Source organism: Diadema antillarum, unplaced genomic scaffold (genome assembly GCF_040938485.1).
Source record: "Diadema antillarum isolate AM-2024a unplaced genomic scaffold, OU_Dant_1.0 scf00000220, whole genome shotgun sequence".
Taxonomy (NCBI): Eukaryota; Metazoa; Echinodermata; class Echinoidea; order Diadematoida; family Diadematidae; genus Diadema; species Diadema antillarum.
The window spans coordinates 471,059-484,981 of record NW_027271109.1 but is presented as its reverse complement, the minus strand read 5'-3'; the positions used below and the strand labels follow the sequence as shown (position 1 = coordinate 484,981).

At 38.0% G+C, this 13,923-nt stretch overlaps 1 protein-coding gene across 1 annotated transcript; it reads right to left on the bottom strand.

Moving 5' to 3' along the window:
• Positions 1-4,051: 4,051 nt before the first annotated feature.
• Positions 4,052-12,448, bottom strand: LOC139724539 (solute carrier family 25 member 16-like). Its single transcript, XM_071635673.1, has 7 exons — positions 12,320-12,448; positions 10,962-10,998; positions 10,164-10,285; positions 8,328-8,394; positions 7,392-7,554; positions 5,965-6,027; positions 4,052-4,232 (listed from the first exon to the last, which is right to left on the bottom strand). The coding sequence occupies exons 1-7, from the start codon at positions 12,422-12,424 to the stop codon at positions 4,052-4,054; spliced, it is 738 nt and encodes a 245-aa protein (XP_071491774.1). The 5' UTR covers positions 12,425-12,448.
• Positions 12,449-13,923: the final 1,475 nt, after the last annotated feature.

The following is a 13,923-nucleotide window of genomic DNA, read 5'->3' as shown; positions in this document are numbered from 1 at the left end:
ACCTGTAGTGGAAACTCAATATAAAGAGATCTGCTATAACAAATTACCTGATATAACAAACTGATTTCTCCGGTCCCAATGAATTTATTTCCTTTGTTTTGTATTGTTTATTGACTACTGATATAACAAAATATCTGATCTAAAGAACAAACTGTCTTGGTCCCAAGGATCTCGTTATACTGAGTTTCCACTGTATTGGTACAAATTAATCATATTTATATCCTCCAGATGTAAAATGTGCCATTCTGATACACATTTTATCAAAAAAGCTATTGTTACAACAAACTCGCATTCCTCATACTGACATGGCTGTCCATGTAGTTTAGAGGTCTGTGGCCACGACAAACCCCCTCCATGCATACTATATATATATGTAGGAAGCTGTCATGATATAATACATTTTGTATATCTCAATAGAGACATTTTGATATCATACAAAGTACCACCATACAAGTTAACACACAAGTGGTCCATCAAGGTTCATAGAAATTATATTAACCATCCCCTCCCTCTACACACACACACACACACACTCACACACACACAATATGACATTGTAATATTTCTATCTCTGTATTTATCATTGGCAAACGTATCTGCATGCATGGGCATTGGTATTTAATGGCATCTCTTTAACTGGAGATCCTCTTGCCTGGACACTCTAGCAAACTGGAGACTCTCATCGCACGAACATGCGTGTAATATTATTTGCCCGCAGCCAACATCAGGAGTGTGAAGTGCAATGTCCCTTGTGGCAAGAGTCCAGATCTAGGATTCTATCATGCTCTCTGGTGTTTTTTTAGCCCCCTTTTTTTAACATATATTACAAAACTTAAGTTGCATGGGGTGAAAGCTGAATTTCAAGCCTGAGAAAAATCCATCTGATGTGGGACACACATAGACTAAGTGGAAGAAATTTAAACTCAGGCAGGAATATGGGAGACTTTGCAAAAATGACCTCAAAGCAGGAGATCTCCTGTCAAATGTGGGAGAATTGGAGTCTCTGATATTACAGAAGACTGAGAGCTGGTGCATTACCACAATAATACAATTTAAAGTGCCCTGAGCATACACTGCAACATACAAAGTAGCTAACTGTGATACTCCAACAGCGTGGTTCATGGATCACAAATTTCAATTTTCATTTTCAAACTCTTTTGCAAGGCCACACATATACTAGTATGTGTCACTGTGACAAAAAAGTTGAGCAAAATAAGTTCCGCACACCAGTCAGCAAATGACATAAAGTTGTAAAAACTTGTCTCCTAGCTCATGGTGCACGTAAAGGGTCGGACACAACTCAAGGCTATTTAAAAACTTGTAACTTTGCTCCAAACAAATATCCGTCAAGTCAAAATTGTCATCAGGAAACCAGAGAGATAAATTAAGACATAGGGAATACATACAAGAGAAAAACCAAGTTTCACATCTCATAGATGATGTGTCTTCTATAAAAGGTAGTGCAACGTGCAACAACTATCATACATGAATAGGATCAATGATTGATGGTGGATAGAAAAATATTGAATACAATAAAATACATTAAACTCTTGAGGTCATATAAAAGTCAGTGAGGGGAAGAAAAGAAGCGGGTCTAGGGCAATTACCCCCTGGGCAATTACCCCCCACCCTTCCCCTGGCCCTAATCCTAATCCTAATCCTGAACCTAATCCTATCCCTAACTCAAACTCCTAACCCTAACCCTACCCCAATCGTTACTCTAAGCTTACCACTAACCAGTATTTAGCCGGGGGGTAATTGCCCTCTCGGGGTAATTGCCCGGATACGAAAAGAAGCCTATATTGTCATGCTTTCATCCCTGTTTTCCTTCCACTTTCATATCATGTAAGGAAAGAATCATCACATTTTTACAGACGTGACCTGTTGCACTGATAAAGTCCCCAATATTGAAAAGCCAAGAATGCTGAAGGATATAGTGAATGGCTACAAAAATAATAACATTTGTTCAATCCTTCCGAGTAAAACAGCTAAAATCTCAATGACTTATCCAAAATTTAAAGTTTGAATATGTGTTTGATTTACAAAACTTGTCATTTCATATGAAGTACGCTTCTATTGTGTTTTCACTCACCTATTGTGTTTAAATGCCGAATTGGCTGCATATCTAATCGCAAGTAAACTATCAACTCAGTATCTCTCATTATGTTTTTCTACGAGCCAGTGTTCACATCAATTTTGTGGTAGTTTTTGAAAAACAAATTATGTCCATATATAATCAAAGAGCCTAGAGTCCAGAGAATTTAGTGACATGAAATTCTAACAATTCTTATTAATTTTAATGGCAACAAGTCTCATGTTTGAATTATATTATTCATTACTTGGAGAGAATGTACCACACCTAAATATCAAAATATGAAAATACACAGGCAAGAAATTTAATCAATTGTATCATTCATAGTGAGTCAGTACCATCTGTGTAGTGTCATTTTTACATAAAGACAAGAAAAACATAAACCAGCAATATACCACCAAGAAAAAAATCACATAAATCGAGTCGTCACATGAAATAAAAAGTGGACTTCAGCGTTAATCAGGAAGAACATCTTGATGTGCAGCCTACAGTCACAATACTGCATAATTCATTGCCCATATCTTACACCAAACTTGATATAATTCCGCTTTAAAAAAAAAAAAAAACTGACACAAACAAAACAAATATAAAAGAAACTTTAAGAGTGAGAGCAACAATATATACCTTAATTTACTCAGTAAACTGATACAGAAGACTCTTCCTGATGTAGAGATGTATAGAAGTATATAATAAAACACATTTTGCATTCCTCTGCTATGGGAATAAGTGTGACTTATTGAAGATGTTAATCTCTACATCTCTCAGTTTTTTAATGTTTTTTTTCCCCTCATGGTAGGACACAATTCACATTTGGCTAATTGGTGTAAAGAAAACAGGCATTATCTTGCTGTTTTCATGCAGACACTGAGTTGTAATGACCATGTCAAAGTGTTAGTCTTGATGAGAAAAAGCACTACTGCACACTTGCCATAAAATATCTACTCACACCCTCAAACATCCATACAATATCCAACAGGAGAAAAATAAATAAGGGAAGGCTAAGACTGCCACATATAATGTCAGTGCATGCCAGTATTTTGTGACCAAATTACCGAATTGTGATATTTTTCTGAAGACTTAAAATTCTGCTTTTTAGTTTTTTGACAAGCCTAAAACTTTGTACGAACATACAGTGTTAAGTTTTCAGTAGAAATACAATCCTCAACAAATTTGGTCTTGTTTTCTTTGAAATGGTCCACACAGCACATCCAATATACATTCAACATGTGATTGACCATGTGCAGCATATTTCAGATAGATCAATAGAAAGCAGATAAAAATTACCCATAATCCCCAATTTTGAAGAAGTCCATGATTATCAAAACCTTTGAAGCAGTGCACATCTTTAAAAACCTAAAAAGTCATTGTCATACTGGTCAATATGCACTTGATTAAGAGCTTAAGCTGAAAATCTCTGTTAAATCTCACTGCATTTTCACAAACAGCAATCATATTTCAGATCATTCATCTGCTGCACCCTTCAGAGCATGTTACACTGCATCAAAAACTCATTCACCACTTGAGAGCAAGAAAGGGCATTAAACACAGTGACTTTGCACAGCACTAACACCCTTATGGTTCTTTACTGAATAAAAAGTGATTCCCAGCATCAGTGGGGCAAGAGACACCTGACATATGCCATTCCACTGATGGTGCAATAACGTGAAGTTCGAATGTTTGATCCCTCTTGCCAGATCCTGTGTACTGAAAAGTTCTAGTCAGCACCGCTTTACCCTCCTTTGGAGCCTTATAGGGACGATGAAGCTCCACAGCCTGAATTTATTTCAGATCTAGACGTCAGGTGGTCTAAAACAACCACCAGTAGTCATGAGCTGATTTACGATTTCTCACTCCGTCATAGCTGGGGCTGTTCTCTAGGAAACTGAAGTGATCCCATCATCACAGTTTACCGACAGTTTGCTGACTTTAGACAGGAAGTTTCCACTTTCCCGTTCTTGGTCATGATCCGTGGGCAAAGTGCGAGGGGAATGACACGGTGAGGAACTGCTTCATCTTCTCAAAGACGGTGAAGGAGACGGCCGCGGCTGGGATGGCCCGCAGGTAGTTGATGGTCAGACCCCGGTAGAGACCCCTCACGCCTTGCTCGTTGTAGACGGTCATCAGGTTCTGAAGGATGTAGCTGGACAGGATGGTGCATAGGATGCAATGACTTGTCAACATAACAAAAGCTTTCCCCATAATATACACACACCTGTCATTCAAGGAGTGGAATACCTGCAGTAACAGTGGCATGCAAATTCTCACTACAGTACATTCCTGTTATAAAGAACATGGTTGTAACAAAGTTACAATAAATTTACAATTAGTAAAAATTTAGGGCCACAAAATTACTCGCTTTATGTTCTTTGATAGTTTATTTGTTCGTTTATAACGAAATCTCGATATAATGAAAGAAAACCACCAGTCCTGACGACTTTGTTATAACTGAAGTCCACTGTAATAAAGTCTTGATTTCTTTTCATGCATGCAAAAGAATTACGACACAACATCGTTCTCTTTATCATATCGCAACAAAATCACACTTCAAACAACCTTTCTCATAGACTGGCTACCTTTCATCCACTACTGAAAAGGAATTCTGGATGGTTATCTTCTGGATAGACCTTGTCACCTATCTCAGCTTCAGTGATCCAAAAGCATCACCAGGCAGGCAGCAAAGGAGGTGTGAAGGAATCATTCTTCCACTAAGAAATCTCCACAGTCAGGGACAAAAGCCAGCCATTCATATGTAAATGTTGGCTGAAGCTAACCGCTAATTTTGTAGGGATATATCTTCCTCCAACCGATTAAAGTTTTCAGTATCAGCATTTTCTTTGTCAATTGATGCATCCTCACTACTCATACATTGGTTTTATTTGGGGAATGATTAGGGTCTGACATATCATGTCCCCATGTCAGCATGCTGCAGACTGCCTGTACTCAATGCATCACACAAAATATTTACAAATCATCCATCTAGTAGCTACATTCTGTGGTATGAGCTATACAATAGTATATTAGCTTTGAGGCAAGGGTTCTAGTCAATCCCACATGACACTTTATCAACAAGTCTTGCATTGTTTGCTTTTAATAATCTGAAATTAATATCTCTAAGAAAGTTTGGTGAAGTATCAGAGAGATTTCTCCCAATGCCATGTACGTAAGTAACACAGGGCAATAGATCAGGCTAAGCATGAAATGTCCTATCCAATAGGGGCTCAGATAGCATGTGCCTGAACATACAATAGCCGGATTCACAGGTACAAAATAGGGGGATGACAATCGGGCTCCATATCTCAAGATTTTTTGCAAACGTTCAGACGCTCCAAATTAGCGGGATAGCGATCGCGCTCGGAATCTCAAGTGTTTTGCAACCGTTCACACGTATAGAATTATCCCGCTAATTGCCGATCGAGATAACAGCCAAACCTGCAAACTGGGTCACACAGCGCGCTTCACTGTCTGCGCTTCTCTTTGCCCATTGTTTTTTTGGCATAAGTGGTATGGTTCACGCGCTGTTGTTGTGGTGCGCCAAAGAGGTGAAGGACCTCTTCGCATAGGCCTGGCTGTTGTGATGTGCGCATTGCATGATGGGATATAAAAACTCGAGATTCTAAACCCGACTGTTCACACGTACCAGCGTGGGGAAAATTAGCGCAAGATTTCTTGGGATTAGCATCGCGATGCTGATCGCGCTAATTTTAAGGTTTTTTGTGTCCACACATGCAAAAAACTCGAGATACCGATCGCGATGCAAATCTCGAGATTTGTATCCCGCTAATTGGTGTATGTGTGAAGCCCCTAATATCTATGCACAGAAAGTCATGTACTCAATTACATTCACAGCTAGAGAAGACTGAGGAGAATCTTACTTTGAAGCGTGTGGTACCATAGTCCCGAGCTGCATTATTCTCCTCACGACATCCAGTGGATAGCTGAGAGCGCAACAAATTAGGAAACAAACCAAGTACATGAGACATCAAATCTTGATTATAGTACATTGTATTTATACATTACATCTCCATGAAAACAAAAAGCTTACACTGCTGAGACAATAAGTTGGAAACAAATGGCCATTCAATTGATGATACATACATTTTCTATAGAAAATGATAAAAACAAATTACAGTTCCAGTAATTTGTACAACAGGTGTACATGTACATCTCACATAGACAGGGAATGTAAAACATTAAATACATCCTGGTGTAATGTGTATGAAAGTGAAACAGACTTTACAGCAATGGAAGAACAAAGGTCAAATAGATAAGCCAGCACCGTTAATCATTTCTGAGCAAGGCATAGTAACAACAGCTGGCAGTACATCATCTCGCACAGATAAAATATTTATCAAGTATTCATTGACAATATTAAAATTCAGAAAATGTATCACCCAGTTTAAAAACATGATGTAAACCTAGACATGTTTATCATTCTAAGATTCAGCAAAATGTATCGCAATGGGGGAGAAAATTGGTCAGTATTCTCATTCATATGGCTAATGATGGCTTTGCTACTTAATACTCAAAACATATAAATCCAAACAAAGTCCCACTGCATTCCATCAAGACATTAGTAGATATGCAATAGTCTCATCATTCACCATATTCTATGCAAGGAAAGAACAGAACTGGGGGATGTTAATCACTTAGAAAGTAATATGTAAGAATGAAAGACAATTAGTAATAATGTAGTAATTATGTTGAATTATTACATTGGTCATTGGTACTACAGTGTATGTGTACTGCGTGGGGAAATGTATTTAATTTTGTGTAATTGTTGTCAACCTCACAAATCTGTTGCGAATACAGCTATATTGTTATTTATTCACTGTGTAAGTACGTGTAAGTGTGTCATTACCTGCCATGTGACTAGGATAGGACCATGGACCCGGTATATACAGTATGTCAACATGTCCTTTGTTTTACTTATCAATAAAGACATGATTACAACAAAATTTCACAGCTGTAAGGATCTCATATACTAACCAATGATGAAATATTCACATTTCACAAGAAATGCATACTATCAAGCATGTAGGATAATTATTGAATATTCTACTGTATTAGAATTTGAATATACAAATAAAATTCAAATCATCTGCTAACCTTGTTAAACATTACACAGACATAAAACACACACGCACTTTGCCTGTACACCGTTTTTTCTTTTTTACCCATGAAGATACAAAGGTGGAAGCATTTTTCAGTTTCATGCATGCATGCACATGGCTAAGGCATAAGTCAAAGATTTTGTAGTGCACTATACATGGTTCGACCCACAACTTCCAATCTAACTCACGTAATGGTCTGTGCTATTGCCCCGGCTACGCCACCGACACAGAGATTAGCAGGGATGATGAGGACACGTTCCCCAGGCTCAGTTGGGGATGGTTTGGAGAGCATTGGCGGACCTCTTGTTAGCAGGAAGACTTTGGTCATCTCGTATGTGTAGAAGGCAGTACCTGGCAAATGGAAAGGGGTGTTTGGAAATTGTCAAGATGTTTTAATAGCATGTTTAACAACCCTACACAATGGAATTCCATGATGTTTCCAACTCATTTCCCCCTCCTCCTTTTAAGCAAAGTTTTATCTCATCAACATCTAGTTGGTCAAGACTGCTAGGAAAAAATATTCTTTGCATTATAGTGTGCTGTTACCTGGTAGTTTCCCTTGCTCTGAAAGGCTCAATAAATCTCATTTTTATGTCCCATTGAATGTGATGAAAAAGCATAACAAATAAATGGCATGTGATCAAAGTATTTGCTCTGATTGTGATCTTGTGGAGATAACAAGTTTTTAAAAAGGAGTGGCTACACAGGTAATAACTAACATAATGGTACATGCAGTGCACACTAGAACAAAGTGGGCTACGAAAAACAACAACAACAAACAAACTTGCTATAAGAGTATCACTTCCTTTTGGAGTGGTCGTTCACAATTAAGAGATGTCAAAGGCAACATCCATTACATCAAAATAGGCTTTGGGTACAAAATGCCTTCTACAGAAGTATTCCATTCCTCTGCTAGACATGATCATTCAAACATTGCAGACACTGTAAAGTAACACCCAAGAAATTCCTCAACATGAACACTGTAGTCAGCATTCTTCTTCCTTCTACAGTCAAGACAATGATCATACAATCAAGTCTATTCAAGACAGAAAGGCACAGAGACATACATATATGATACATCCACGGTTATCCACCATATATGGTAGAAATGAAAATGAACTTACCAGCATAGGGAATCATCCCAAGGAGTGTTGGGGTCACTCCCCTGTAGAGACCTTTGAACTGGCCCTCCTATTGTAATCAGAAGAGAAATGATCCCATGTAAGAACATGTCAACTAAAAAAAAAGAACAGGAAACACAATGACACCACAATATTCCACCCAATGAACAGAAAGACTGAGCAAGATACATGACACGACTATGCAGAAAGAGGAAAGATATTTCAACAATCACTGAACTACATGTATGTCACTGTACATTTGCGTGACAAGTTTGAATTCATGGCTAAGGACATCTTGACATTGTAAGCCATTGCCACTACAATGAAACCACGGAACATCAAAGTTTCCTGATGACAATGAGAAATTTGAAACTCATACGTACATGTGCTACAGGAAGTCTATCTTTCTTCAAGAATTATACATGATGTACAGGACATTGTATGCACATGGTTAAAGATAATAACAAGTTTTGGTACCTCAAAAGTTTCCTTGAATTTCCTTGTCTTAGTTTGTGTTTCAGGTTAAAGTACCTTTCATATAACTAACATTGTGAGACTTACTCGCCCCAAAGTGCTCTCATGTCTTAGTAATCATGCAATTAACTGCGACCAGCAGCCCCATACGCACAGCGACTAGCAGTCCCATACGCATAGCGTAATCGGGCTTCGCATTGTAGCATTCAGGATCAAGACAGATTTAGTATCGCAGGATAAATGTCAACTTAAAATCCCAAAAATTCTTCAATTTGAAGACTTACCAGTTAAGTTGAAGTATTGAAAACAGGCTTCGGGCAACGTTTGGTTCTGCTTATAGTCCCTTTCTGTTCGAATTGATGACTGAATGTGACTCAGCCGAGAGGACCTTGGGAGAGCTACATACACTGAATACTACAGCCAGTGCATGCGAACACATCACATGCGCACAAATTTCAAATCCATCAACAGATAAGATGATTGTGTGCGCATGCGCTGGCCGTAGTAGTCAGTGTATGTAGCTCTCCCTAGGTCCTCTCGACCGAGTCACATTCAGTCATCAATTCGAAAAGAAAGGGACTATTGGCAGAACCAAACGTTGTTCGAAGCCTGTTTTCAATACTTCAACTTAATTGGTAAGTCTTCAAATCGAAGAAATTTTTGGATTTTAAGTTGACATTTACCCGCGATACTAATTCTGTCATGATCCTGAATGCTACAATGCGAAGCCCCATTACTCTATGCGTATTGGGCTGCTGGTCGCAGTTAGCTATGCGTACAATGGGCTGCACGCTGCTGGTCGCAGTCAGTGGTTTCGTACAATATTTATCGACGCTGTACGGCGACGGCTCTGGTACGAAACCATCATTGCATGATTACTAAGACATGAGAGCACTTTGGGGCGAGTAATTCTCACAGACAACGTACTTTAACGTGAAACACAAACCAAGACAAGGAAATTCAGGGAAACTTTTGAGGTACCAAAACTGTTTATTATCTTTAACATGCAGTCAATCACAAGTTATTTTGAACAAGTCATGCATACAGTGATATGTCCATTTAAGCCCACATTGACAGTACATACCAGTTTGTGAAAATGCAAGGGTGATGGAAAAGCACAATGATCTCAAGCCCTTATCTCTGGCTTGTTTAAATAACTCGCACCTGTGTACTTTTCAGATGATGATCACATTGCTTGACAAAAAACAAACAAATAAATAAAAACTGCAAAAGCAGTCTTGACAAAAAGGATCTACTATAAGTACTGCCTGTTAGTTGCAGCTGTTTGTTCTCCTTCTGCACCCCTCCCCATTTTGTTGCTTTATTGTACTCGGTCACATTGTTTGGGATAAAAGCAATCCATACCTGATAGTAAATCTTGCGGAAGGTGTGGATAATACCCCGGTATCTCCTCTCCCCTATGTGCTGGTAGGCCAGGCGAGCTCTGATCATGTCCAGTGGGTATGTGCAAATGACTGCTGCCAGACCTGTGGGTTGGAAAGTGAAATCTGCCTCAGTGGTGTCAATAAAAAAATGATGCCGTTAGCTATTTTCTTCTTCTCTTTTTCCAGTTAAAGTCACCATCATGATGGGGGAACCCCTTTCCACCAGTGGTATTGCAACTAAGGTGCAGTAGATTGTTCAAATACATTACCCATTTCAAGTTATCACGTCACACTTGTGCATTTGCAGGCTTGGCCAAAGGAAGAAGCATACTTTTTAATGCAAGTAATCAGCAAAGCATATTAAGGAAAAACTATTATGCAATTAATGCCACTCAGAGGTACCAGTCTGTTTCTGATTCAGTAAGTTGTGCATTATCATTTGTCAGTGTATCAATCAGGCACATAATGCTTCACACGCTGCACACATATCTAGATATCACTGGGTTTGCTGCAAGACTTTCTGTACAGGCTATTCAAATTCAATGAGCAGTGTGAGAAACAGCTCACTAATCCTTGGCAATAGGGTAACTTTAACCTGTGCTACTCATGCACAGCACTCTCATGTACTTAAAATTATAATACACACATAAAGAGACAAACCTGATATTTCAACTGAGACTGTCAAACTCACATCTGTAGCAGTACCAGGCGTTTAATCTTTATTTTTTTATTATATTTTTTTTTCACAGAAAGTTATCAAGTTTGAATTGTATCTTACCTGCTAGTGATCCTGACAACAACTTGTTCTGGGTTTTCTGAGGAAGAAAAGAAAAACATTCAAATGCATTGAAGTTACAAAGTATAAAGTATGTATATAACTCTCGGGGAAACTGTGTGTAAATCACACAGCATCCCACCTACAACAATACAAAATAAAATGAGACAAAACCATCTCCTCATAATTACTGGTATAAATGTAAAATTTTATATTAAAGCTGGCATGAAAAGTTGATTATTATAAATTAAAAGATATTCATATGACATTCACATTTTCCTCCACTATCTGCTCTGCTCTATCCACTATTCACTTTTTAATTTGTCTGCAGTCTTATGAGTAAAAGGAAAGGTTATAAGGCAGCACAGAAGCAACATCCACTGCTCATAGATGCACATATATTCATATCAGACAACTTGGGTTCCCTACTAAATTGTTTTGAATTGGCTTTACAATCCCCTTTTCCTTGTTAATTATGCCATGGACCGATGATTACACTTGATAATATCTCACCTCAAGGGAGACTATATGGAGTTTTGCAAAATGACGATGAAAAAGCAACAATTATTCTATATCCTGGCTCGTTTATTGGACATCAAGCAAGTCATACATTTTGTGAGCACAACAAGAAAGTATTTTTCCCATTCAAGGGAAAACGTAGTGATTTTCAAGTTTCACCTTTCAATTCACTGCATTTCTCTTATGCCATGCACACAAACAAAAAAACAGGGGGAAAAAAACACCCATTGTACAACATAGGGCATACAAAGTACATAAACATATACAGCACTTAAAGATAATAAAAAGTTTTGGTACCTCAAAAGCTTCCCTGAATTTCCTTGTCTTGGTTTGTGTTTCAGGTTAAAGTACATTGTCTGTGAGAATTACGCGCCCCAAAGTGCTCTCATGTCTTAGTAATCATGCAATAATGGTTTCGTACCAGAGCCGACGCTGTACAGCGTCGATAAATATTGTACGAAACCACCGACAGCGACCAGCAGCGTGCAGCCCATTGTACGCATAGCTAACTGCGACCAGCAGCCCCATACGCATAGATTGCATGATATGCATGATTACTAAGACATGAGAGCACTTTGGGGCGAGTAAGTCTCACAGTGTTAGTTATATGAAAGGTACTTTAACCTGAAACACAAACTAAGACAAGGAAATTCAAGGACACTTTTGGGGTACCAAAACTTTTTATTATCTTTAACATCTAGAGTTACAGATGTATGTCTTATGTAGCTACAGGCAATATATTTTGATATTCCATCCGAGGGCAGGTAATTCTATATCAAATCCATAGCTCTCTTTGGTAGAGGTATCATCAAAACCAAATAAGCACTCTCCTATATCATTACCTCTTTGCACCACTCGTAGGTCACGAACTGGATGGCTCCGTAGGGGAAAATCCGGACCATCATGGCTCCATTACCCTTGTACAGGGCCAGGTAGCCCTCTTGCATGACCACCTCATTCAAGGATGACCAGACACCTAAAATGATGGACAAGGGAAAAAACTAGTGACACCCACAGATTTTACACAATGATCAAACTCGGGCTGAGTTTATTATCATAATAGTTCAATTTGCCAACAAATTCTTCATTTTCAAAGCATTCAGCATACATTGTTATTGATATATAACTATTCTTCTCCTACCTATTACCAGGGGCAGATCCAGGAATTCCGTAAAGAGGGGGTGCCTTTATAAAATTAAAGGGAGTGCATCAGGGGCGCATCAAGGGGGCGCACACATCCTTCCCCCATTTTTTTTTATTTCTTTTGTTTTAACAAGAAATAAAGGGGGGGGCGCACGCCCGGTGCACTCTCCCTGGATCCGCCACTGTATTACTAACAATGGTGTACAGTGTACATGTATTTGTTGACATGCCCATAATATTCTGCTTGTTTCAATTGGGACAATTTTTTCTTTTTTCTTTTTTTTTTTTTTTGCTAGAGGAATAGAAACATTTTAAAACCCAGTAAATGTGAAACAGAAACACTCATAAATATACTGTGTACAACAAACAAGAACCCCCTCCCTGTTTTTTATTCAATGATACATCGATACGTGTATGAAACAAATCAATAAGATTCTAGTAGGGGTAATAAATGCACAATTCAACTATAATCATCCACACTGACCAGTAAAGAGTATGACAATAGTTAGCATGTTTGAACTACATGTATGCAGAAACAAGTTGATACAAAATATGATCTTACAAATCTCTCAGTTAGGACTAGCATCTCACCTTTAATGATGAAACAAAATATACTTTGCATATACAGCTGTATTATATGACTATGACAGTGATCATCAGACCTCAAATTGCAAACCATATAATTGTCAATCTGACTTTTAACAGAAAGATTAAAACCAGACAATGTAGGTAGAAGTTTCATAAAATCAGACATAAAATAAGAAATTTATGAATGGACTTTAGTTTCACATACCCCAAGCACAGATTGGGATACAACCCCATTGTATTTTAGAAGAAATACTAAGGTCACTCATCACCCAACACTTCCATTGGTTTGTGGACAAAAACGCAAAAACAAACAAACACACAAATCATACTTCATAACTACTTTTGGTCAATAATTTGGAAACTGCAGCTCAATAAGTCATAATAATGTTAGGTAATTATCTATTAAAACATTTAATATTACAATCTGATGTCACGATAAGGTCTTTTCCACAACAATTTCATACAGATCTTTAAAAAAAATAGTAAAGGTAAATGGGACACTTGTAAATGGGGCTTGCAATTAATAGTGTTTCATGAAAAAAGTATGAAACTTTAAGATTTTGAAACTTTAATTTGGGTCAGATTTTGAACAAAAAAAAAAAAAAACCTTGTATACCATAAACTTGACATTGTATTGCACTCTGAGAGCCTGCATCAAAACAGTTAAGGTATAAACATTGTCTACATGTACCGGTACGTGTAGTTTCTCCTTACC